The 25,422-nt window shown below is 36.1% G+C and overlaps 1 protein-coding gene across 4 annotated transcripts in view; it reads right to left on the minus strand.

The window, feature by feature from the left end:
• Positions 1-279: 279 nt before the first annotated feature.
• The window catches only part of USO1 (USO1 vesicle transport factor), a 91,252-nt gene continuing 66,109 nt past the window's right edge, over positions 280-25,422 (minus strand). For 2 of the 4 annotated variants that reach the window (XM_074039858.1, XM_005555038.4), the window contains 15 exons: positions 24,621-24,709; positions 24,065-24,219; positions 20,656-20,867; positions 19,183-19,203; positions 14,839-14,949; positions 14,100-14,218; positions 13,763-13,944; positions 13,366-13,487; positions 10,337-10,475; positions 9,300-9,463; positions 8,018-8,104; positions 4,894-4,992; positions 3,408-3,515; positions 1,981-2,196; positions 280-1,287 (listed from right to left, as the gene is read on the minus strand). In XM_074039858.1, the coding sequence (XP_073895959.1) occupies positions 1,198-1,287; positions 1,981-2,196; positions 3,408-3,515; positions 4,894-4,992; positions 8,018-8,104; positions 9,300-9,463; positions 10,337-10,475; positions 13,366-13,487; positions 13,763-13,944; positions 14,100-14,218; positions 14,839-14,949; positions 19,183-19,203; positions 20,656-20,867; positions 24,065-24,219; positions 24,621-24,709 (1,914 nt within the window). In that variant the 3' untranslated portion in view covers positions 280-1,197. The remainder of the gene's footprint in view (positions 1,288-1,980; positions 2,197-3,407; positions 3,516-4,893; positions 4,993-8,017; positions 8,105-9,299; positions 9,464-10,336; positions 10,476-13,365; positions 13,488-13,762; positions 13,945-14,099; positions 14,219-14,838; positions 14,950-19,182; positions 19,204-20,655; positions 20,868-24,064; positions 24,220-24,620; positions 24,710-25,422) is intronic. The other 2 variants (XM_074039859.1, XM_005555040.4) reach the window with 1 other exon arrangement.

Here is a 25,422-nt window from a genome sequence, read left to right on the forward strand (position 1 = left end):
CACGAGGTCAGATTGAGACCATCTTGGCTAACACGGTGAAACCCCATCTCTACTAAAAAATACAAAAAAAACTAGCCGGGTGAGATGGCGGGCGCCTGTAGTCCCAGCTACTTGGGAGGCTGAGGCAGGAGAATGGCGTAAACCCAGGAGGCGGAGCTTGCAGTGAGCTGAGATCCAGCCACTGCACTCCAGCCTGGGCCACAGAGCGAGACTCCGTCTCAAAAAAAAAAAAAAAAAAAAAAAAAAAAGATGTAAAAAAAAGGGAACCATGACCAAGGATTAAGTGAATGTATCTATTTTTATTATGAAACATTAAATTTTGACACATTGCCTCATTTACTTTTTTAAAATCTATTATCTGACTTACACCTATTCAGCAAAAATGCCAATAAATTATATAAATCATAGTTTGGGTCTTTTTAAAACTAGGAACATAATATGTTTTATGATAAACAATAATACTAAATCTGAGTTGTATGAACTGTTAACTTGAAATTTGTTTTAGATGTTTAGCTTAAAACAAAAAGAAAACCAATCACATTAATACACTGTTGCAAAAGTTTCTCCTGAACGCCCTCCACATCACTGTGTGTCAGCATCCTTCGGCTTCTTCACTGAGGTACGGAATGCAGCCATATGTAGGTGTCAAGGCACTCATTCTAAGCTCTCCTATCCTGCACATCTTAGCAATCACATTAGATGGAGGGCTGATGATATACACTAATTCCCAGCCCAGGCTATCTTGCTTTTAAATAAACTAATTTATTTAAAAGAAAATCACCAACTAAGGACTCAAACACTGAATTCAGAAATAATAATTCCAATTCAATACACATTCAATCAAATGTGTTAGTACTTAAAAGTCACAAATTTTGCAAAGTAAACAACCAATGAACTAAGGCAAATAGCATTGCCACCACATGCCTTAAAATGGTGTATTTTTGGTGTCTGAAGCTCTTTGCAAATTATATTTTGGGACAGTTCAGATGGATTTAAATAAAAGATGTATGTTCTACATAAATTTAGTTTTAAGGTTTTCAACATGGGTGGCAACATTACAAAAATATATCAATAGTCTTAATAGTGAATGTTTTCCACCTGGTTTCTAAATCTTTATTTTCCGTGGAGGTAAACCAAAGTTTAGATTCCATCTTCGGAGTTATGATATAATCTCTATCGTTCCTAGAGATTTTAAAGCTAGATATGATCTAGGTCCTTGCCAGGATCTTCACTTTCATCATCCTCATCTTCTTGGTCTCCAGATTCAAGTTCATCCTCTTCTTCAACCTAGAGGAAAAAGATGTATTTAATATTGTGAAAATCTGTTTATGTCACATTCAACATTTAACAATATATATTATTGATAATTTTTTTTTTTTTTTGAGACGGAGTTTTGCTCTTGTCACCCAGGCTGGAGTGCAATGGTGCGACCTCGGCTCACTGCAATGTCTGCCTGCCGGGTTCAAGTGATTCTCCTGTCTCAGCCTCCCAAAGTGCTGGGATTACAGGTGTGAGCACCACGCCCGGACAAATTTTGTATTCTAGTAACTACATTAGAATATAAGCCATCTGATTTCTTTGATTTGATGCCGAAGGCTGTCATTTCTAATATGAATGAGACATATCAGTTAACTTTGCTGATAAATGGCTACACCTCTTTACACACATATCTGAACCAAACATGGCAAAAGATAATGACACACGTGGGTGACAACAGTCTTGTTACCAATCAAATGAATTCACTTTCTAGGCTTAAGGTCCAAAAGAAAATAGTGTGTAAGTACTGAAAACTGAACCTAATCTGTGTATTAAGTAAATTCAATGAAAATAGTGAAAACAGTACAGATGGTACCATATTCATGAACCTACATATCCATTCCTATAATATAGGCACAACTTTTCCATGCTACATTAAAAATCTTTTAAATGCATTACACTAAAACATAATACAAATCATTTTTGGAGACATTTTAATCTTACTGGATGACCAAGATCCTTGAGTTTATTCTTCAATGACAGTATTTTCTGATCTTGATCGGCCAAGAGCACCAAGAGATCATCCTGTTCTTTTTTAGAATCTGTAATTTCCAACTCTAGTTTGTCTTTCTCAGTTTGTAAAATGGCAATGGTACTATTAGATGAATCCAGCTGCTCTTTAATGGCAGTTCTTTCCTCAGACAGAGCTTTAATTTCATTCTAGGAAAAGAAAGGTGAAAGGCAGGAATCTAAAATTAGCACTCACTTTCTTAGAGTTTTTAACAAATAGTTTCTTTCTATGACAAATCACTGTACTTATTCAACCTAAGGAATTTAGGGATGGAGGTTAAGGGTATAGGAGGTTTAACACACACAGTAACATGAATTTGTTAGACTGTTCATCTAAAATGGTTATTGCCAAAAAACAGTTGAACATCCAAAAAATAGTTTTAGTTAGCTATTCCTCAAAAAACCTTTAAGAGACTTAAAAAAAAGTATTACCATTTCAGATAATCAGAGGAGTAAACAGAAATACAAAGCATTTTATAGCACAAGTCTGATTAGCACCAGAATTTTAGAACTTGAAGCTCAAGTTAAAAAAAATTTTTTAATCCCAATTTCAAGCATACAATTAAATGAAAAGAAAATAGCTTCAAATAAAAATCTATGGTTTAAAAATAATTTGGCCACAATCCAAAAAGCACAATTATACATTATTTTCCTTAATGTGACCTCATTCCTTTCTTCATGTTACTTATTCTGATGTCTCTTTCACACAATAATATGCTGACAGGACTTAATGTTCCTGTGTTCCACAGCTTATGGAAAATCTACATGTGGCTTGTGTATTAGCTACATTTGTGCTCCTTGTTTTGTTATTGTGATTAGATATTGATCTTAAAAAGAAAACACAGGCTGGGCGTGGTGGCTCATGCCTGTAATCTCAGCACTTTGGGAGGCTGAGGTGGGTGGATCACCTGAGGTCAAGAGTTTGCGACCAGCCTGGCCAACATGGCGAATCCTCGTCTCTACTAAAAGTACAAAAATTAGCTGGGCGTGGTGGCCGGTGCCTGAAATCCCAGCTACTGAGGAGGCGGAGGCAGGAGAATCGCTTGAACCTGGAAGGCAGAGGTTGTGGTGAGCCAAGATCGTGCCACTGCACTCCAGTCTGGTGACAGAGCGAGACTCCCTCTCAAAAAAACAAACAAACAAACAAACAAAAACAAACAACAACAACAAAAAACCACCTGAAACAAAAAAATCTTCATTTGTGTCATCTTAAATCATCAATATAGGAGTTAAAATGTTGTGAGATAAAATTGCACATCATTAGCTTTCTTCATAAATCTAAGAATTTGAAAGATACATAACATTTCCTAGAGTTCATTTCATATTATATACAGTAAATAAAAGTTGCACCAAAAACAAACCTTTAACTCTTTAGTCTCTTGTAATAATGCTGACAGTCTTCCTTCTACATCAGTAGTTTTGGTGGCTATTACAGTCTCGGTCTCTCCTTGCACCTCAACTGATTTTGCCTGAAATTAGAAATGGAAAAAAGATGTCTCTTAAACATTACAATCAACATGAACTCCCAAAGTGCTTATTTAATTTTTTTGCCTTTTGATATTTTACTTTCAATAACAGAAAATATAATTCCTCATGTATTTATGTGCAACAAAGTGCTCTCCACTGTCAGACGAGCTGTTCCCACATGGAAGAGCATCAAATCTCATAAGAGTACGAGGAAGGCTGGGCTAAGGTGCCTCAAGGTAATTAAGCCCAGAAAAGTAATCAGCAAGGCAGCTCTAATGTAACTGTAACCCAGCATTTAATAAACAGATTATTTTTCAAAGCTTTTCCTTCATAAATTTCCTATAAGTCCATACTATTATCCTAGATAGGTAGATAAATGGAGCCAAATATCATTATTAGTGAAAAGCAAATCTTTTCTCAAGTGCTAGAGAAGGCACTCCTGAATAACAGTTCTTCAGTCTTTCCTTGTCTTTTTTTCTAAAATACTAGGAAGTGGGGTGTTGACACAACAAATATCTAAAAATGTGGAAATAGCTTTGGAACTGTGTAATGAGTAGAGGCTTTAAGAATTTTTGAGGTGCATGGTAGACAAAGCCTATATCACCTTGATGAGACTGTTGGTAGAGATATGGATTAAGTGATTCTGGTGGAGCTCAGAAAGAAAAGAACGGAGTTGGAGAGAAGCTTCATGGTCATAGTGAGAAGAAGAATGCTGGCAGAAATATGAATGTTAAAGGTGCTTTTGGTGAGGTCTCAGATGAAAACTAGGAACACGTTACTGGGAATTAGAGGAAAGGCAACCCTTGTTATAAAGTGGCAAATAACTTAGCCAAATAGCGTTGCAGTATTTTGTGGAAAGCAGAACTTTGTAAATAATGAATTTGGATATTTTGCTGAGGTTTCCAAGCAAAGTGTTGGAGTGCAGCCTGGTTTCTCCTTGTTGCTTAAAGTAAAATGTGAGAGAAGAGAGAGAAATTGAAGAAGGAATTGCTAAGCAAAAAAGAATCAGAATTAGAAGATTTGGAAAATTGTCAGTTTACCTGTATTGCAAAAGTATGAGAAAGCATGTTCTGGAGAAAACAATAAGGGTTTTTGAATATTTTATGACAGCAGAAAAACTGCCAGCTTGGACTGAAGGGACAGAAATAGAATGTGATACCAGCAAAATAAACTACTAAGTACTTGAATAAACTAATCTGGTGACTGACTATAAAAGGATTGCCACCATAAATATAAAGCCTATGTTACTAAACACCGGCTAGTAAGTAATCTAAAGAGAAGATGCTATCTGATGAGCTTGCTTCTTTTTCATTGTGGCTAAGAAATAATACATCAACCTTGTTTTTATTACCTTCCAGAGGAAAACCAGAAAATACTTACAAACACTTCTGTTTTCTGTAACAGTTCCTGCTTTTCTGTCTGTAGTTTGGTGATCTCCACAGATTGTGAGTTTAACTGAGACTTTAAAGTTGCCAGTTCCTAAGAGACAAAAATAGTTGAGTCATAACATTAAATGGTATTAATTTCATCAAGGAAATATTTACAGAGACATTTAAAAAATGATTTACAACTTCCTAGTCTTAAAATCTAACTCTAAAAAACTATTCTTGAACTTTGGGTTCAAGATGGAAAATTCAACACATTCATTTACCTCTGCTCCCTCCTGAACCCCCATGCCACAAAAAAAAAAAAAAAAAAAAAAAATCATAAAGAGAGGAAGGGAGGGGAGAAGGAATAAAGAAAGGAAGGATGGGAGGGAGAGAGGAAGACACCTACACAAACAAAAACATATATTGCTCTCTTCTATAAGAGAGCAATATAATTGGGGAATTTGAGAAAGCCAGTAACAGTGGTATTAACTCAGCACACCTGAGAAAGCTGAAAGCTAGGATGACCACTGAGAAAGTTAAGATAGTACCTGACTTACAATGAATGCATTAACTACCAGAAAGGTTGGGAACTGGTATCATTAGATACCTCTGGAAGTACAGATAAAAATGAGGTTAAAAACTGCACGGCTGGTTAAAAGACTATTTAAGAAATAGATCATCAGATCCCTGTCTCAATCTTAGGTATCAGGCAACCGTTCCTCCTTTCCTGGATGAAGACTTGAGGTTTATTATGTGGCTGGACAAAACAGGACATCTTTAGGGACCACCAAACATAGATGAAAGCAGTAGTACTATAATGAAAACCAGGGTATTAATTGAAAGTTTTTATTAATGTTGAATTTCCAAACTTCTCACCCTCTCCTCCCTCCAAAAAAGTATAGGAAAAGAAAGGCAATTATAAAAATGGCTCTCAGCAGGAGTGATTTCTCCCCATATCCCCCAATCTCCGAGGACATCTGGTAATGTCTGGAGACACTGATAAGTGGTGGGACAATGGCAAGTTAAAGGCTCTTTTCTTTTGGTTCTCTTTAAAATTTCTATCATGTACCTTTATGGCTTTTCTAATTTAATTATTTTGTTTAGTTATTAAAATGAGTTATAGTTTTCTGTATACAGTATTTTACTATATATTATAAAAAACACAACTGTCCCTTAAAAAATACATACTTTTTTTTAACAATCTAAAGTTTATAAAAGTAAGTAAACTGGAGAAAGTAAAATAAAAGGCAATTTGCTTTTTATAAAAATATTAAAGTTTCACTGGGAAACATAATTAAATAGCTTATTTTTACTTAGGATTTACAAACTAAGGCTATGTATTAGTAACTTAATTCCCTTTAATTTTAATACAGTTCTAGTATAGGTAGACTTAATAAAACCAAAAGAGCATATTAACCTTCCCACACAAATAAAACATTGTGAACAAATATTGGAGACCTGAAAATCCTCAATGATAAGTGATTCTTTTTTTCAACAAAGGTCAGATATTTAGAATCTACTCTGAGGTACATGGTCATTATCAAAATAAGACAAAATTTCTCTATGTTCAGTCATTTCTCTTTCAAAGCAGCCATGTCAGTGGACTAGGGCCAGTTGATTAGTGGAGGGAGAAGGAAGTCAGTCAGTCCTAGGTTAGTAAGGATGGTCACTTTTTTAGTATTGCTTGGATTAAAAAAAAAAAAAAGTATGCATTTCTTGGCCAGGCGCAGTGGCTCACGCTTGTAATCCCAGCACTTTGGGAGGCCAAGGCGGGTGGACTGCCTGAGGTCTGGAGTTCGAGACCAGCCTGGCCAACATGATGAAATCCTGTCTCTACTAAAAATACAAAAAATTAGCCGGATGCAGTGGCAGGCGCCCGTAATCCCAGCTACTTAGGAGGCTGAGACAGGAGAATCACTTGAACCTGAGAGGCGGAGGTTATAGTGAGTCGAGATGGTGCCACTGCACTCCAGCCTGGGCAACAAGAGCAAAACACCATCTCAAAAAAAAAAAAAGCAGCATGCATTTCTTTTATAATAAGAAAGAAAGGAGAGAAAGAAGAAAAGAGAGAGAAGAAAAGAGGAGGAAAGAAAAAAAAACCCAGAACCTGTTTGGGGATAATATACTCTAGAGTTTTCTTCTAATTGCTACATTATTTAATTGTAAGTGTACACAGTTCATTTCTCTTTTTTGATTCTTTTCTTGACCAATACGTTTAAATTTTTTCATTGGATAAAGGTAAATCTGAATGATCTAGTTTAACAGGAATTTATAAATACTATAAGCAAGTAGAAAACAGTTTAATTTGCTTTTCTAGATGTTATAAATTACCGCAGAAAAAGTTTATTTTCCTTTATTTTTTTTATTTTTTTTGAGACGGAGTCTCGCTTTGTCGCCCAGGCTGGAGTGCAGTGGCCGGATCTCAGCTCACTGCAAGCTCTGCCTCCCAGGTTTACGCCATTCTCCTGCCTCAGCCTCCCGAGTAGCTGGGACTACAGGCGCCCACCACCTCGCCCGGCTAGTTTTTTTTTTGTATTTTTAGTAGAGACGGGGTTTCACCATATTAGCCAGGATGGTCTCGATCTCCTGACCTCGTGATCCGCCCGTCTCGGCCTCCCAAAGTGCTGGGATTACAGGCTTGAGCCACCGCGCCCGGCCTGTAGTTTATTTTACTTTTTAGCTGGAGTCATTTAATTGAGATATACGTAAGTTTACCTTTTGTTTTTCTCGTTTTCAATTCTAAAATTCAGTATTTTTTAGACAAAACAGTTAAAAAACCCCATACATTTAGTTAAGCAATTATCATAGTATATGAAAATTAGGCATAAGATTTTACATTTTCATATTTGCAAGTCATAAATTTAAATTTTTTGTTGTTAGTTCACTGATAATCTATAAATAACACGGGTGAGATGCGGAGATTTTTTAAAAAGAATATCTCTGAAAAAAACACAAAAAAAGCAAAGTACCATTATCATATAAATAGAAATAGCTTCTGGATTTTCAAATGGTTGTCTTAACTTAAATTTTACTTACATCTGCTAATACAGTTCTAGATTTGTGAAACTACAGGGCTGTTATTCTATTATAATTAAAATACGACAAAGTAGAATTGGATCAAAGTGGAAAATTACCTGTTTTAATTCTGCAACTTGTTCAGAATCTCTAGCTGAAACTATTGCTGAAGACTGTTCATTTGTGCCAGATGTTTGGGAAGATTTCTACAAATAGCACAAAAATAAACTATAAAATATACGCGGTATAAAAAGATGAGAAAAAACAAAACAGAACTGTACACATATAAACTATATCATACGTGTGCTTACCAAAAAATTCATATCAACATTTTAATTTTTATGCCCAAGATACAAATTCAACACAGCACATATTGTCTACAACTTTTTAATGGCTAAAAATCCATTTGTAGGCCAGGTGCGGTGGCTCACACCTGTAATCCCAGCATTTTGGAAGGCCGAGGCGGGCGGATCACGTGAGGTCAGGAGTTCAAGACCAGCCTGGGCAACACAGTGAAACCCTGTCTCTACTAAAATACAAAAAATTATCCGGGTGTGGTGGCGTGCGCCTATAATCCCAGCTACTCGGGAGGCTGAGGCAGGAGAACTGCTAGAACCCGGGAGGTGGAGGTTGCAGTGAGCAGAGATTGTGCCACTGTGCTCCAGCCTGGGCAACAGAGTGAGACTCTGTCTCTAAAGAAAAAAAAACAAAAAAAAAATTTGTAATTTATTAAATCTAAGCATTTACCTGTGTTCATATGGAGAAAGAGCATAAAAGCAGACATTTATTAAATAATTTCTATGTATTAGAAAGTATTTCACTTAAATCTCACAACAATGAACTAGACATTACCACTACCATTTTATAGATCAGGAAACAAGTTAACAAGAGGTTAACTAAATTGCTTAAATTCAATGGAAGCATGGAAGCTTAAACAGTTTGACTCCAAAGCTCATCCTGTAAAATCTTTTTTTTTTTTTTTGAGATGGAAAATCTCCCTCTTGTTGCCCAGGCTGGGGTGCAGTGGGGTGATCTCAGCTCACTGCAACCTCTACCTCCCGGGTTCACACGATTCTCCTGCCTCAGCCTCCCGAGTAGCTGGGACTACAGGTGCCTGCCAGCATGCCTGGCTAATTTTTGTATTTTTAGTAGAGACAGGGTTTTGCCATATTGGCCAGGCTAGTCTCGAACTCCTGACCTCAGGTGATCCACCCACCTCGGCCTCCCAAAGTGCTGGGATTACAGGCGTGAGGCACTGTGCCCAGCCCATCCTGTAAAATCTTAACATATGATATTCTGGCTTAAGAGATCCAAGGAAAAAAAAGAAAGAAAGAAAGAAAAAGGCAGTATAATGAGAACCACTCTTGAACTCTTATTTTAAATTTTTAAACATTTACTTACCAAATTTTCAATCACAGAGTCCTTTTCAGTTAGCTTGCTCTGTAGAAGTTCCTGATTATTTTTTAATTCTTCTATCTCTTCTCGCAATCTACCAATTTCTTCTGGTTGAACGCCATTCATCTGAGCCCCCTCACTGTAAGAACCTTGATGCTGATTGTCTTTTCCTGTTAGACAGACATAACATTTTAAAAGCCAATGGGAAACTTAAGCTTTTCATTTTTGAACTAGAAGATTCAAATATATAATTTTCTTAATTCAATTACTTTGGCAGCACTTTTGCAATCACATTTCATCTTTGCAGAATGGTATATTGATAAAAATAGCGAACTGATAATATTTTCTGGATTCTGGGAGAAAAAACAGCACAGCCTTGTGTGGCCTGCATGGCCTGGTGATCTATGATTAAGAATTACAGTAATTTTAATTCCACTTCTGTCAACTGAATATGAGAAAATAAAATCCCTTTAAAAAATCTTCACAAGCACTGTAGGATAATACTATTTATAAGCAGTGGAGCTCTTGCCATTTTCCAGGCACAACTTAAATTTTTCATTTATTATTTCATTTAGTTCTCAAACGTTATTACTATCTCCATTTTGCAGAAGAGGAAACTGAAAGATTACATCAGTCATTCTTAATCAGCTATACGTTAGAATCACCCGGTGGGCTTGTACTAGTTACTGATCCCTGGACCTAACTCCAGATTAATTAAATCAGAAACACTATTGTGGTATCAGCATCGGTATTTAAAAAAAAAAAAAAAAAAGCATCTCAGGAGATTCTAATATGCAGCCATGGATGAGAATCAATCGGCCAGATAAACACGTAGCAAGAAGCTTGGACTTCAATCTCCAAAGGTCCAGTCTTAACTACTCTTAACTATCATGCTATTTTGCTTTAAACTCCAATTTACATTTTTTGTCACCATGATTAAGGTTAGAAGAAGACTAGTCCACAAAAATAATCTTTTACTTTGTCTAGCTCTTGAGGAAAGAATGACCTAGGTGCTATCACTGTGATGGCTCAGCTACATTTACCTAGCTGTATTTTAAGAAGATTATACTGGTCTTTGTGCTGCTGGATCTGAGATACTTGCTGTGTGACTGCCGTCTGGAGCTGTTCATTTTGACATTTTAATGTGGAAACCTGCTGCTTTAATTCCTCAAGTTGCAGATCCTGTAGAACAAAACATAATTCATGTGTTTTAAATTCATACTAGTTAGCATTAAGAAGGTGAACACTTTTAAAAATTAGAGGTCACATTTTGGGAGAGTATGCTAAAGTGCTCAACACTTCCAAAATGATTCAATAATTAAGCAACTTGGTGTGTTAATATATCCATCAAGGCCAATTAACATGCAGTAGAACTACAAGATTTCAAGGAAGTCTCCACTGATAAACACCATGGCACAGCCTGCAATTATAGTGGGAAATACAATGAAAAAACTCCATTTTTGGTCACAAAACCATTTAAAAATTTACATCAAACTAAGAAATTTAGCATATGTATCTATACATATGCATCTATATTATTTTCAATATTAAAAGACAATGAGAAATACAGGAAATTGATAAAAGAGCTTCCAGCTTTTACCATCATAATAAAACTATAGTTGGAATTTGACGTCCTTTTATTTTCTTTTTTTTTTTGAGACGGAGTTTTGCTCTTATCGCCCAGGCTGGAGTGCAGTGGCGCGATCCAGCTCACTGCAACCTCCGCCTCTTGGGTTCAAGCAATTCTCCTGCCTCAGCCTCCTGAGTAGCTGGGATTACAGGCGCCCGCCACCACGCCCAGCTTATGTTTTTGTATTTTTAGTCGAGACGGGGTTTCATCATGTTGGCCAGGCTGGTCTCAAACTCCTGACCTCAGGTGATTCACCAGTCTCAGCCTCCCAAAGTGCTGGGATTACAGGCGTGAGCCACCGTGCCCGGCCGGAATTTGATGTATTTCTTTATTTTCTTCTAATTTTTCCCCAATCCATGGTTTAAAATTTGTCATAATCCGTCAATATATAATTATGTAGCCTTTAATTTACTTAACATTCTATCATAATTTCCCCATATTGCTACACAGTCTTCAAAACATAATGTTTAATCCTCACTAATTAAGTAGATGCAATACAATTTATATTCAATGTTTTTGATGCTAAGGTTGCATTCCATTTATCTTTTCTTTCTTTTTTTTTTTGAGACAGAGTGTTGCTCTTGTTGCCCAGGGTGGAATGCAATGGTGTGATCTCAGCTCACTGCAACCTCTGCCTCCCAGGTTCAAGCGATTCTCCTACCTCAGCCTCCCAAGTAGCTGGGATTACAGGCATGTGTCACCATGCCCAGCTAATTTTTTGTATTTTTAGTAAAGACGGGGTTTCTCCATTGTTGGTCAGACTGGTCTCGAACTCTCGACCTCAGGTAATCCGCCCACCTCAGCCTCCCAAAGTGCTGGGATTACCAGCATGAGGCACTGTGCTTAGCCACTGCACTCCAGCCTGGGCAATAAGAATGAAAATCTGTCTCAAAAAAAAAAAAAAAGAAAGAAAAATGGAAAGCAACCTTAGCGTCAAAAACACTAAATATAAATTGTATTGCATCTATTTAACATTGCTTTCCATTTTTCAAAGTGACAAATTTCATTACAATAAATATTTTAGTCCATATAATTGTTTCCTGAATTTTGGAGAATTTCCTCAGGATGAATTATCAAATGTCATTCAAAGGATATAAACATTTTATAGTTCTAGATGCTTGTGGTCTAATACCAAACAGCATTTTAAATGGTAAGAATATTTAAAAAGAACATTTCTAAAGGAGTTATTAGAGTAATTGTGTCAATCATTCTTTTCTTTCGCCAAATCAACTGTATTTGCAGCCCCAAGTATAGACTCTGTATCACATTCCAGCAATTTGTTTTTCATTACTTGCATTGTGTTGCATTCATTTTTCACTATTCCAAAGATATTATTACATTTTACCAACTGGAAATGACTCCATCTTTGTACCCAGGTATAGATGAAAAATCCTAATAACCATGAGTAGTTTGATGATTCAAATTTTACCATTCTAAGATTACAATTTATTGATTTACTTTTAAACTGAAAAGCTTAGAATGAATGCTAAATATACCACAACATTTTCATTCCTTCTAAACTTTTAATCTCAGTAGGCTAGGCGTGGTGGCTCATGCCTATAATCCCAGCACCTTGGAAGGCTGAGGCGAGCCGATCTCCTGAGGTTGGGAGATCAACACCAGCCAACACGGTGAAACCTCATCTCTACTAAAAATATAAAATTAGGTGGCATGGTGGCACACGTCTATAATCCCAGCTACTTGTGAGGCTGAGGCAAGAGAACTGCTTGAACCTGGGAGGCGGAGGTTGCAGTGAGTTGAGATTGCACCACTGCACTCCTGCCTGGGCGACAAGAGCAAGACTCTGTCTAAACAAAAAATAAACTAATCTCAGTAATGTAGATTGTGAGGAAGAAAATAAGATATAAACAGTTGTCAATTTAAAGGGTTCTATGTATGCCTTTATTGCCACACCTGCCATAAACTGTGCACAATTAGTAGACAGGTGTGGACAGCAGTAGAGGGAAGGGGATAAATCTGTCCCACAGGGTCTGCCACTACTGTATTTTTTTATGACACTGGAATTTTAACAACATTAATAACCTCATTTTTCAGCACTTTCTAGAATTCTAATCAAGGTAAATATCATAAGAAATTAAATGAGAGTAAAAGTCAAGAAAACATTTTGAAGGAATGTTATGAAAGGTTTAGGGTACTCAACACAATGCAAGTAATGAAAGTTCACTGGTATCCTGGAAAGAAAATGTCAACTGATGATTCTGCAAATGTAGTTTCATCTTTATCCACTCATCATTATCTAATAAATCAGCTGCATAGTGCTTAGCACATATTAAGCACTCTGTTGAATACTCAGATGCTTTGAAAAATAATGAGTTTTGCTTTCTATATCCTCTTTCATTTGAAATGCCAGAAAGAAATTCTTCCTGAAAGCAGAAAGTGCCTATGGTAATCAGAGGGTCTATACAATTCATCAGTACTTACTTGCTCTCGAATCATATTTTTGTAGTGAGTCACAATATTGTCATGCTGTTCTAATGTTTTTTTCACCTCTTCTTCTTTTTTATCTTCTTCACTGGACTTATAAATAGCCTTAGTTATAACACCTATAAAAGAAAGCTTATTTAAAATTTGTTTTAAATGTTTTAAATACTATTTTACTATTAAGACTTAGTAGAAACATGTAACCTAACTCCATGATAGGTAAGAATCTTTTCAATCTTACTGAAAGCCAAATGTCCTTCAATGGGCTACAGATCAAGAGCTAGGAAAAAAATATACCTTTAGAGTTATTATATAACCTGCATGCATCCAGAATATACATGTACAATATAAACATAATTACTTTCCATCAAATATCAATATAAATCTTCAGTCTTACCTTCAAGTTCTTTTACCAGCTTCGTAAACTCATGATCAAATATCATGTATTCTGGACTGGGAAAGTTTGGCTGGGGTTTCTGAGATGCTCTGGAATATAACTCATGTTTGCTAATAAATCCTAGTTTCTCTATGAAATTCTCTTTGCCAATCCTCTTCTCTATTAGTTGTTTTAGTTTCTCTCTACAGAGATAAACATATTGAGATGCTTTAAAAAATAAAATCAAAACAAAACATAAAACTTGATCTACATAATGCTTTGGCAAAAAAAAAAAAAAAAAAAAGCATCATTATCTATTGATGCCATTAAGAGAGTCATCTTCCAAGGCCTTACTTACTTCTTGTAGCTCTCAAGTGAGTTATCATTGAAATAAATCGAAATGCCCAACAAAAGGGCACATAAGCCTTGGACCAACTGCTCTTCTTCTCCAAGATTTTCTGCAATTTGTCCTGTAAGCTGAAATCTTTGTTAAGGAGGCTAAGGATTGATAATATCTAGTATATTTTGCAATTTGAATTTGACACACATTAATACTTCACATAAGAGTTCCCATAAGAAATTCCACATATAGGCTAGGTACGGTGGCTCATGCCTGTAATCCCAGCACTTTGGGAGGCCAAGGTGAGTGGATCACCTGAGGTCAGGAGCTCGAGACCAGCCTGGCCAACATGGTGAAACCCTGTCTCTACTAAAAATACAAAAATTAGCTGGGTGTGGTTGCACATACCTGTAATCCCAGCTAACTCAGGAGGCTGAGTGAGGCAGAAGAATTGTTTGAACCTGGGAGGCGGAGGTTGCAGTGAGCTGAGAGAGCCACTGCACTCCAGCCTAGGCGACAGAGCAAGACTTTGTCTCGAAAAAAAAAAAGAAATTCCATATATATTCCAAGCCAGCATAAAACAAACCACACACACACAACTTAAGCATCATTACAACCTTAACAGTTTAAAAAGTTGCAACACAGATATGATAGTGGAGAATTCAAGTATTTTGGGCATAGAGCTACTTCTAATTGAGAAGAAAAACTAAAAAAGATATAAATACTTACATGTACATTACTAAAACATAAAGGATACAAATGGAACATTGGCTGAATTGTGAAGAAAATGTGTTACTGCAATGGGACAATTGCTTAGCCAGGTACAAAGCAACATTAATAATCCAACTCTTGTTTGTATTTTGCTTCCCTGCAACAGATAAATTGGTAGAAATCTTTCCATTCATTTTATATTTTTTAAACTTAAAGTTGCCCTAAGATCCCTTCCATTTGCATGAAAAGAACTTTAACATCTTATAAGAGATGAGCCAGAAATCCAGTTTTAAAAAACTAAACAAGAGAATAAATTCTTGTATGCACCACAGGCTGCACTTCCTAAAATGAACAGAGTGCAGAAATTAGAATTGATCCATGTTCAGAGGCATATACTGGGTTATTTAAAATACCATTACTTTAAAAACCTTGTCTGCTACGGAAAAAAAATTATAGCGTGGAGGCTTTAAAATATCTATTAATCCCAAGACACTTTACAATGAATTTGCCAAGCAAATTTATGATATTTCAGTCAGAAGTTTAAAAACAAGTGCCTGATAAAAGGAAAATTCTACTTCTTTCAAAAAAAAAAAAAAAAAAATCAAGAAAAATACAAAAAATAATCCCCTGAATCATTTAGTCAAATTCCATGAGAGAATATATTCTCTAACAATAAATAAACCATACTACAAATTCAGTGATCACACACCAGATAAGAGGAAGATTTAAATTAGCCAAGTGCCCCAAACCATTAACTACTGCCAAGTACAGTTAATACCGAAAACAAGCATATCCAGCAAAATTAGTTTTCAAAATTTTAATACAACACATTTACATCTCCTAGGTAGAATAATCTTAGTTCATAATATTGACAGTGCCCATATTTATATTCCTATAACCTGTATCTTCAAAAAAAACTTGTTTGAAATATAATAATGAAAATCAGAATAGTAATGCATCACTTTGGGGAAAGTCTCATAAAATGTACAAAATATAATTCAAAGATCTAGACAAGGAATGAATTTAAAGTAACCATCACTGTGTTCTGAAAAATTTCTACCACCTAGACTATTCTAATTTCGCAAATCTTGATGCCAATATCTTGACTCTTCTATAATCTATTTTTAGGTATATTTAATATTGAATTAAGTTCAAACAGGACCTCTTCAAATGATCTGCCATGTAAGCACTGACACAAATTTAGTTTTTACATGGTGTATTATTTTTACTGTTTCCTTGCCTCTATGTCATTACCATGCCCACAACATAACTTCAAGTCATCCATGTAAATTGGGAAGTTAAAAAACAGTCATTCTCAACCGACCATGTGCCACAGAAAACTTGCAACTACTCAAGTTATAAATGCAAATGTTTTGTTCATCTACTTGGTTATATATAAGTTCATTACTTAGAATAACCATTTGCAGGTACCAAATATACCCACATTGTATATACAAGAGCATACTATCAAATCACTGGCTGATGTAATTAAAAAAAACAGAATAAGATTTAAATCAGAATCTTCTAAAAGTATGGCTTTTGGGATCTAATTGAAGGATAAGAAGAGCAAAGTCAAATATAACCAGTTAAAAGACAGAATAAAACATTCAATTTATTATAGAGACAAAAAAAGATAAAGTACTCAGGAGTGAACCTAATAAAAATGGTATAAAATGTAAACAAGGAAAATTTTAAAACACTCCTAAAGAGCACGAAAGTGGACATAAACCAATATAGAAAGCCACCATGTTCTTAGATAGGAGACTCAACATCACAAAGATATTAATTCTAAGTTAATTTATAAAATTAATGTGCCTGTAATCCCAGCAGTTTGGGAGGCTGAGGCGGGTTGGATCGCCTGAGGTCCGGAGTTCGAGACCAGCCTGAATAACATGGTGAAACCCCGTTTCTACTAAAAATACAAAAATTAGCCAGGAGAGGTGGCAGGCGCCTGTAGTCCCAGCTACTCGGGAGGCTGAGGCAGGAGAATCGCTTGAGCCTGGGAGGTGGAGGTTGCAGTGAGCCGAGATCACAACACTGCACTCCAGTCTTGGCAACAGAGTGAGACTCCAAAAAAAAATTAATTAAATAAGTAATTAAATTAAAAATAATAAATGAATAAAATTAATATGATTCAAATAAAAATTACAAAAAGGTTTTTTTTTGCTTCTTGAACAAAACAGCATGATTCTGAAGATCATATGAAGAAAGTGAGATTAACTAGGGACACTGTAAAAAAAAAAAAAAGAGAGGGAGAGAATAATGGATCATGAACAAGCAGGAATCAAGAGACAGAATACAAAAATCCAGAAAAATGGGCCCATATACAAATGAGAATTTAGTATATGAAAAAGGTAGCATATAACCATCAGTGAGTTACAAATAGACTTAAAAGATTTTGGGACAACTAGATAGCTATTTAGAAAAAGATCAGTGGATCTGTATCTCATAAAGTTTGTTGAGAAAAACAACAAAGAATTAAATGCAAAAAAAGAAACCAGAAAGTATAAGATAAAAAGAGAAGTATAAATTCCTTAAAGTCTTTTCTCGGGGGAGTGGGAACCGAGTCTCACTCTGTCTATCAGACTGGAGTGCAGCAATCATTGCTCACTGCAGCCTTGAACTCCAGAGCTCAGGCAATGCCCCCGCCTCAGCTTCCAAAGTGCTAGTATTACAGGTGTAATACTAGTACCACGCCTGGCCTAGTAAATTCCTTAAAATCTGAACATGGAAACGCCTTTTCTAAGTATGACTTAAAATGCAGAAGCCATAAAATATGTCTGAGAAAAAAAAAAAATCCAAAACAAAACATCAAGGTCAAAAGACAAATGACATACCAGGAAAAAAAAAAAAAATCTGTAACTCATATTAAAAACAAGGGTTAAGTACGTTAATATAAAATGGGCAGAGGATATGAATAAAAGGAAAAGTACACACACCTCTTTCCAGAGCCCCTAGAGTGTGTGAATCATTGAGGAGATTTGAGAAAACAAATGGAGGCTAAAACTCTAATTTGAGAGCATTCTCAGGGGTAATTATAAATCACAGATTTTACAGGATAAAAGAGAACTACAAACAAAATATTTGAAGCTGAGGGCTGGGTGCAGTGTCTCACGCCTGTAATCCAAGCACTTTGGGAGGCCAGGTGGGTGGATCACCTGAGGTCAGGAGTTTGAGACCAGCCTGGCCAACATGGTGAAACCCTGTCTCTACTAAAAATACAAAAATTAGCCGGGCGTGGTGGTGTGCACCTGTAATCCCAACTACTTGGGAGGTTGAGGCAGGAGAATTGCTTGAACCTGAAAGGCAGAGGTTGTGGTGAGCCAAGATCGTGCCATTGCACTCCAGTCTGGGCAACAGAGTGAGACTCTGTCTCAAAAAAAAAAAAAAAAAATAAGTAAAATAAAAAAAGAAAGAAAAGAGCATGATGGAACTTTCTGGGATTATGAAAATGTTCTACATCTTGTTTTGGGTGGTGTTTACAGAGATACACTCAAACACCAAAAATCATCACATGAAACACAGAAGGTCTGTGCATTTTATGGTATATAAATTAATACCCCCAAAAAAATTACCTTTCAAATGACTGACGTATACTTATAAAACACTTTCCCTGATATAAAATTATTCAGGCTAAAGCTGCAAAATATGTATGTGTGTGTGTAAGTTAATGACACATGTTAAATCATGCTCATACACAAAGACACAATTCATAACAGGACCTCATTTATTACTACCCACATTATTCAACTGAAACCCATGCCCAAACATAGATATTAAGGTACACTCCTTTTCTGCCAAATAGTCACACAAAACAAAACAAACAAAACAAAAATAGCACTTTCCCCGCACACAGCAAAAACTAACCCTCAGTGGTGGCCGTAGCACATGGATTATATTCAGAATAATCCATAATATTTCATTTAAAATATTTCAAATTACAAAATTATACTTACTATTGTACATTTTAAATAATCTAGTATAAAAATAATCACATTCTTTCATATGCTGATTGATTAAAGACAAAATTCTTAATCCTGAATTCTACTTCCTTTGAAATGGCTTCAGAGAAAATCAATAGGCAAGCTTGGAGGAAAAAACGCAAAAAACCAAAACCAAGGAAATCCAAAAAGTGCAAGCATCCCCAGAAGAAGCACAAGTATAGATTCAGATTCTCATTCCCACAGTGTTTAGTAACACCAATACAATATCCCATGGAGAAAAACTGGAGAGTCATTTATGATAGAAATAAATTGGCTGACACGCAAAAGTGTTAAGTAGAATGTAACTTCAAACAAGCAGTTAAAAAAAACCAATCAGCAAAACCCAAGACAGAGAAAAAGCTTTGCTGAAAGAGGAAAATGCCTAAGCTTTATCAAGTGATACATACCCGTCTGTCGATCTTATCACCCTGCAAATTATACATTACAAATTATTCAAACATATTACTACTTCAGAAAAGTCTAAATCTGGAAAAATCCCTCAAATACTTTTTCATAGTCTCTCTACAAACTCAAGCCAATAATTTGGGACAGGATAGTTCTAATGATACTTCCTTTATACAATAAAGTTAGAGGATACATTTAGAGGATATATATTTTAGAAGATAAAGGATAATTTTATAGCACTGTGATTACTTAAGAATGGGGAAGACACATCACCATCTTTAGCACTTCTCATCATGCATTCATTGTAATTTCAATGTTAAAGTGAAGTCTGTGGTGATGGTGATTAGACAGATAATTACTGTTTGACTTTTAAAAAAAAAGTTGTCAACAGATAGCAACATGAGAATGCCAAGTAATAAATAAGTAAAGATATAAAAATTTAGGGTAGTTTTTTAAATCTCTAAGAGATAAGTATTAAGACAAAATAAGCTTTCAATTAAAGTAAGCCAATTTTAAACTTCAACTTCCTTTACACTATAGTTACTTTTTAAGCTTTCATTTATAATTTCTATGGATGGAGCTAATGTTTCTTTAAAAGCTCAAAATAAGGAAAAATTCAACGAGTGTGGCAGAATTAAAAACTAAAGACGGACACAACCACATTATTATGGGGAGTGGGTAGGATAACTACTTGCTAGAGCAGTGTACAGAACAATTTTAGATTTAGTCACGTTTTTACTCTCCCTGAGTGACTTTAAATGTCAATGACTTTAGAGTTTTGCTAAAGCATGAACTTGAACTGTTCAAAAGCAAGGCTGGTACATGTGGGCAAATCATGTAACAGAAAGTGACATTCCTAAATGCCTAGCACCTACACTTCAATAAAGCTTTGTTGTTCTCACTAAGATTCTAAGACACACAAAAATTTTTTGTTATGTTTTCCTACATCTTACTAGGTAAATGATATGCACTGGGGAGTTAAGGATTTAAGAACTCACGAACCTCAAGGGAATATACTGTATAACTATATATACAATGGACCACTGTTCCACTATTTCTAGATGATCAATTGCTTTGGGAAGAGAAAGAGGGAAATACACAGCTATGACTTTACTCTATTCCCTCCCATAAACTAACCTGAATTCAGTTACTGAGAAGAAAGAGAAAAATGACATGCATGAACACTGTGGATAATTTAAAAGCAAGACAAAACCCTCAAAATACCTTTCTGGCCAGAACATGTATTTTCATCATGATGCAGACCTTATAACTATTTAGCAAAACTATTCCTCTAACAGTATTTACTGCTTTTTCTCCACAAAACTGTTTCTGATTATGATGAACTAATAAGCAGAATAAGTCTTCTCTGTCCTTTTTCATCTGTATCTTCTAAAGACATCCTTAAATCCTGTATCACTGACATCAAAATGTACAGAACTTTTTCCCCCTTAGAGAAGTTTCATGCAAAACTTTACCTGTGAAAGGATATTGGTGCACTGTTGAAGTAAAGAAACTGGAGGGTTGCCAATACTTGTAGCAAGTTGAACCCTGAGCAACTGTTCTTTCTGGGTGGCATTTTCTTGCAAAGCATGGGCAAGGGCCACAGCAGCACACCAGTTTGAAAGTGAATCAGTAGAAAACAAACCTCCACATAATAACTGGCCAGCTGAAACTGAATTACCTGTTGCTACAAAGATGGCAGGCAGACAATAAAAATATATTAGATTTTTTACGTAAACCAAATTTTAAATCAATTGCTTTCTGTACACATAAAATAGTGTGAAATACCATTAAATATAATCATTAAACATGTGTTAATTAGTAGTATTAAATATACTTTCAGAATGATAAAAATCTGCTTTTCAAAGCAAAATGAACAATGAGAGAAAATTATCTTGGAAGAAAAGTAACAGAACAAAGAAATATAGGTTGAGACTGGGCATGGTGGCTCACGCCTGTAATTCTAGCACTTTGGGAGGCTGAGGTGGGAGGATCCCTTGAGGCCAGGAGTTGGTGGTGCATGCTTGTATTCCCAGCTACTAGGGAGGCTAAGGCCTGAGGATCACTTGAGCCCAGGAGTTTGAGGCTGCAGTGAGCTATGGATCGTGTCACTGCACTCCAACCTGGACAAGGTGAGACCCTATCTTCCAAAAAAAAAAAAAGAGAGAGAAAAGAAACATAGGTTGAGTATCCCTTATCCAAAATGCTTGGGATCAGAAGTATTCCATAAAGAAAATGTGGTACATACACACAATGGAGCACTATTCAGCCATACAAAACAAAGAGATCCAGTCATTTACAACAACACAGATGAACCTGGAGATCATTATGTTAAGTGAAAAAAGCCAGGTATGTAAAGACAAACATTTGTTCTCACTCATTTGTGAGAACAAATAAAAATTAGAACTAAATTATTTACCATCAATGGTAGAAGGTAAAATTATTTACCTTTATTTGTGGGATCTAAAAATTTGTGGGAATTCATGGACACAGAGATTAGAAAGATGGTTATCAGAGGCAGGACAGGGTAGTGGGAAGTTAGAGGGAAGGTGGGGATAATGAATACAAAAATATTGTTAGAAAGAATGAATAAGGCTGGGCGTGGTGGCTCACGCCTGTAATCCCAGCACTTTGGGAGGCTGAGGCGGGTGGATCACGAGGTCAGGAGATCGAGGCCATCCTGGCTAACACGGTGAAACCCCATCTCTACTAAAAAATACAAAAAATTAGCAGGCATGGCGGCAGGCGCCTATAGTCTCAGCTACTCTGAAAGCTGAGGCAGGAGGATGGCGTGAACCTGAGAGGCGGAGTTTGCAGTGAGCCAAGATTGCGCCACTGTACTCCAGCCTGGGAAATAGAGGGAGACTCTGTTTCAAACAACAACAACAAAAAGAAATAATGAATGAATAAGATATACCATTTGATTGCACAACAGGGTGACTATAATTTAAAAAAAAGGGTATATTTTATTTTTAATTTTTATTGCAGACAGGGTCTCACTTTGTTTGCCCAGGCTGGAGTGTGATGGTGCGATTTCGGTTCACTGCAGCCTCAGCCTCCCAGGCTCAGGTGATTCTCCCATCTCAGCCTCCCATGTAGCTAGGACTACTGGTGTGTGCCACCATGCCTGGCTAATTTTTTTTTTTTTGAGCTGGAGTCTCACTCTGTTGCCCAGGTTGGAGTGCAATGTTGTGATCTCAGTTCACTGCAACCTCCACCTCCCAAGTTCAAGTGATTCTCCTGCATCAGTCTCCCCAGTAGCTGGGATTACAGGCATGTGCCACCATGCCTGGCTAATTTTTGTATTTTTAGCAGAGACGGGTTTTCACCATGTTCGCCAGGCTGGTCTTGAACTCCTGACCTCAGGTGATCCACCCGCCTCGGCCTCCCAAGGTGCTGGGATTACAGGCGTGAGCCACCAGGCCCAGCCTAAATTTTTGTATTTTTAGTAGAGATGGGGCTTCGCTATGTTGCCTGGGCTGGTCTTGAACTCCTAGACTCAAGCAATCTGCCTGGCTTGGCCTCCCAAAGTGCTGGAATTGCAGGTGTAAGCCACCATGCCTGGCTTAAGTATACATTTCAAAATTACTTAATGAGTGCAATTAGATTGTTTGAAACACAAAGGCTAAATGCTTGAAGAAATGTTTAAAAAAAAAAAAAAGCATTTCAGATTTCACTTTTGGGATGCTCAACTTGTATTAAAATATTTTTGGCATCAAACTGATGATGGTAACATTCCAAAAACTTACTTTAATTAAAAACAACATTTCTAAAACAAACTTAAGGAAATGCCACATTTTGATCATTCTACTACATCAGGGTCTTATTTTCATTAATGGTCAGTAATTTTTTTACGGTAATAAATTTTTTACCAAATTTTTTTGGTAAATATAATTAAACAGACTTAAATTCTAACAAAAAACTTCAATGTATGTAATTAAAATGAGTTTTATTGATGTTTCCAATTACCTTTATGAAACTGCTCTTAAAGTTTAAAGTTAATAAAGGTAATTATTTCAAAAATTTATCTTAGGTAAGATGAAACATTTAAAGAACCCATAAAAAGGGTAATGACTCTAACCTATAATAGAACAACAGACTGAAAGTTAAATGTGATCTAACAGTAAAATTCATCTTCTTTTTTAAATTTTTATTTTTGAGACAGTCTCTCTCTGTTGCCCAGACTGGAGTGCAGTGGCACAATCTTGGTTCACTGCAACCTCTGCCTCCAGGATTTGAGGGATACTCCTGCCTCAGCCTCCTGAGTAGCTGGGATTACAGGCACCTGCCACCACGCCCAGCTAATTTTTGTATTTTTAGTACAGACGGGGTTTCACCATGTTAGCTAGGCTGGTCTCGAACTCCTGATCTTAGGTGATCCGCCTGCCTTGGCCTCCCACAGTGTTGGGATTACAGGTGTGAGCCACCGCACCCAGCAAAATTCATCTTTAGAATGACAATTATAATTAACAGTAGATTCTGTTTACTGGCATCTATACATGCTAAGTTTTGGAGTGAGTACTTTACGTAATGTAATGCATGTAACTGCATTTATCCTCACAATGTTCCTAATGGGGTATTATGCCCACATAAAGACGAGTATTATTATCCCCCATAACTCAGTAAGGCTCAAGTTAAAAAGTTATACAGCAAAAGTTATATAGCAAAAGAGAAAATTCTACAATGCAAATTTCTACAGGCTTGTCTGACTCCAAAGCCTGTTGTCTAAATTTACCTGCAGGCTTTAGAATTCAGGTGTTTTTTTTTTTTTTCACCTAAGCATGCAAAGTATTTTAGGCTAAAGCATAGAAAGAAAGATTCAATTAAAAGTTTGAAAGACAATGATTTACTTTTTCAAATAAAAATTAGAACTAAATTATTTACCATCAATGGTAGAAGGTAAAAGTGTTGACACGATTTCTCCTTGTCCTTTTTGGTTTTTATACAAGAAACACTGGAAACAATAGAGAACAGCACAGCGCAAAACAAATGGCTGCCTTTCATTAACCATGGACATGAGAAGTACTACAATTGCCGGTCTGTTGCATTTAAAAAGAAAAGAACAAAATGAAACAATGCAACCCAAGTATACAAGTCAATAACTAGTCATTTTTGTGGACTGAAGAATCATAACCAGAACACCAGCAAGTTAAGTATTTCTATCTCTATTTCACAGAAAACTGTAGCTGACAGTGAAGTGACTGTTTGCTTAAGGCATACAGCTAGGATGTGAACGACATGATATCTGAATCTAAGTATCTAAATTCCAAAAACTACCAACTCTTTTAAAATTCCAATATCATTTATCTTGCAAGATAATTTCTAGTTTCAAAACATACAACTAAACTTCTTTAAAAAGAGTAAGATGTGTATATGAGATACATTAACAACCCAAAGTTTTTACTTCCTCAGAGTAATCTCAGTATTTCCCCTTCTCTACCTTGGTGGGTTTGAAGGTGCATTTACAGACGCAAAGTAGTCTTGGTTTACTTGGTAGCCTCGAATAACTTCTGATACAGTATTTATGGTCTGTTAAGGGGAAGAAAGAAGAAGAACATTTAGAGAAATTAAGCCAAGAAGGAAAATGTTTCCAAGAGAAAAAAATCTTATATTCCACTTTTTAAGGGCCAAAAGCACCAAAACATCAATGATAACGTTGTAATCTTGTAACACTTTCTCAAGGTAAAATTTTAAAGCATTAAGCATGGGTCTCCAATAAAACAACACCTGACATGCCTTTTAAATCTCAAAAACTATAATACTATTCTCTAGGAGATGAAATATCTATTTCTATAAACACAGAAAAAAGGTTTTAAAATAATCAGAGAACAAAGTTAAAAGATTAAAAAATTCAAGGATAAAGTTAAAAAATAAAAAGACTATTTCAAAACATGTTATAAAAGATAAATATATACCATTTTGTTAATTAAAAATTAATTTTTAAAAAGACAAATTACCCAGAAAGTCTACTAATAGAGTTGCAGAAAGAGAACAGAAAAGAGGTCAGGCACAGTGGCTCATGTGTGTAACCCCAGGACTCTGGGAGGCCCAGGTGGGTGGATCACTTGAGGTCAGGAGTTTGAGACCAGCCTGGCCAACATAGTGAAACCCCGTCTCTACTACAAATATAAAATTAGCTAGGCATGGTGGCATGTGCCTGTAATCCCCATTACTTGAGAGGCTAAGGCAGGAGAATTGTGTGAACCCGGGAGGTGGAGGTTGCAGTAAGCTGAGATAGTGCC

Source organism: Macaca fascicularis, chromosome 5 (genome assembly GCF_037993035.2).
Source record: "Macaca fascicularis isolate 582-1 chromosome 5, T2T-MFA8v1.1".
Classification (NCBI taxonomy): Eukaryota; Metazoa; Chordata; class Mammalia; order Primates; family Cercopithecidae; genus Macaca; species Macaca fascicularis.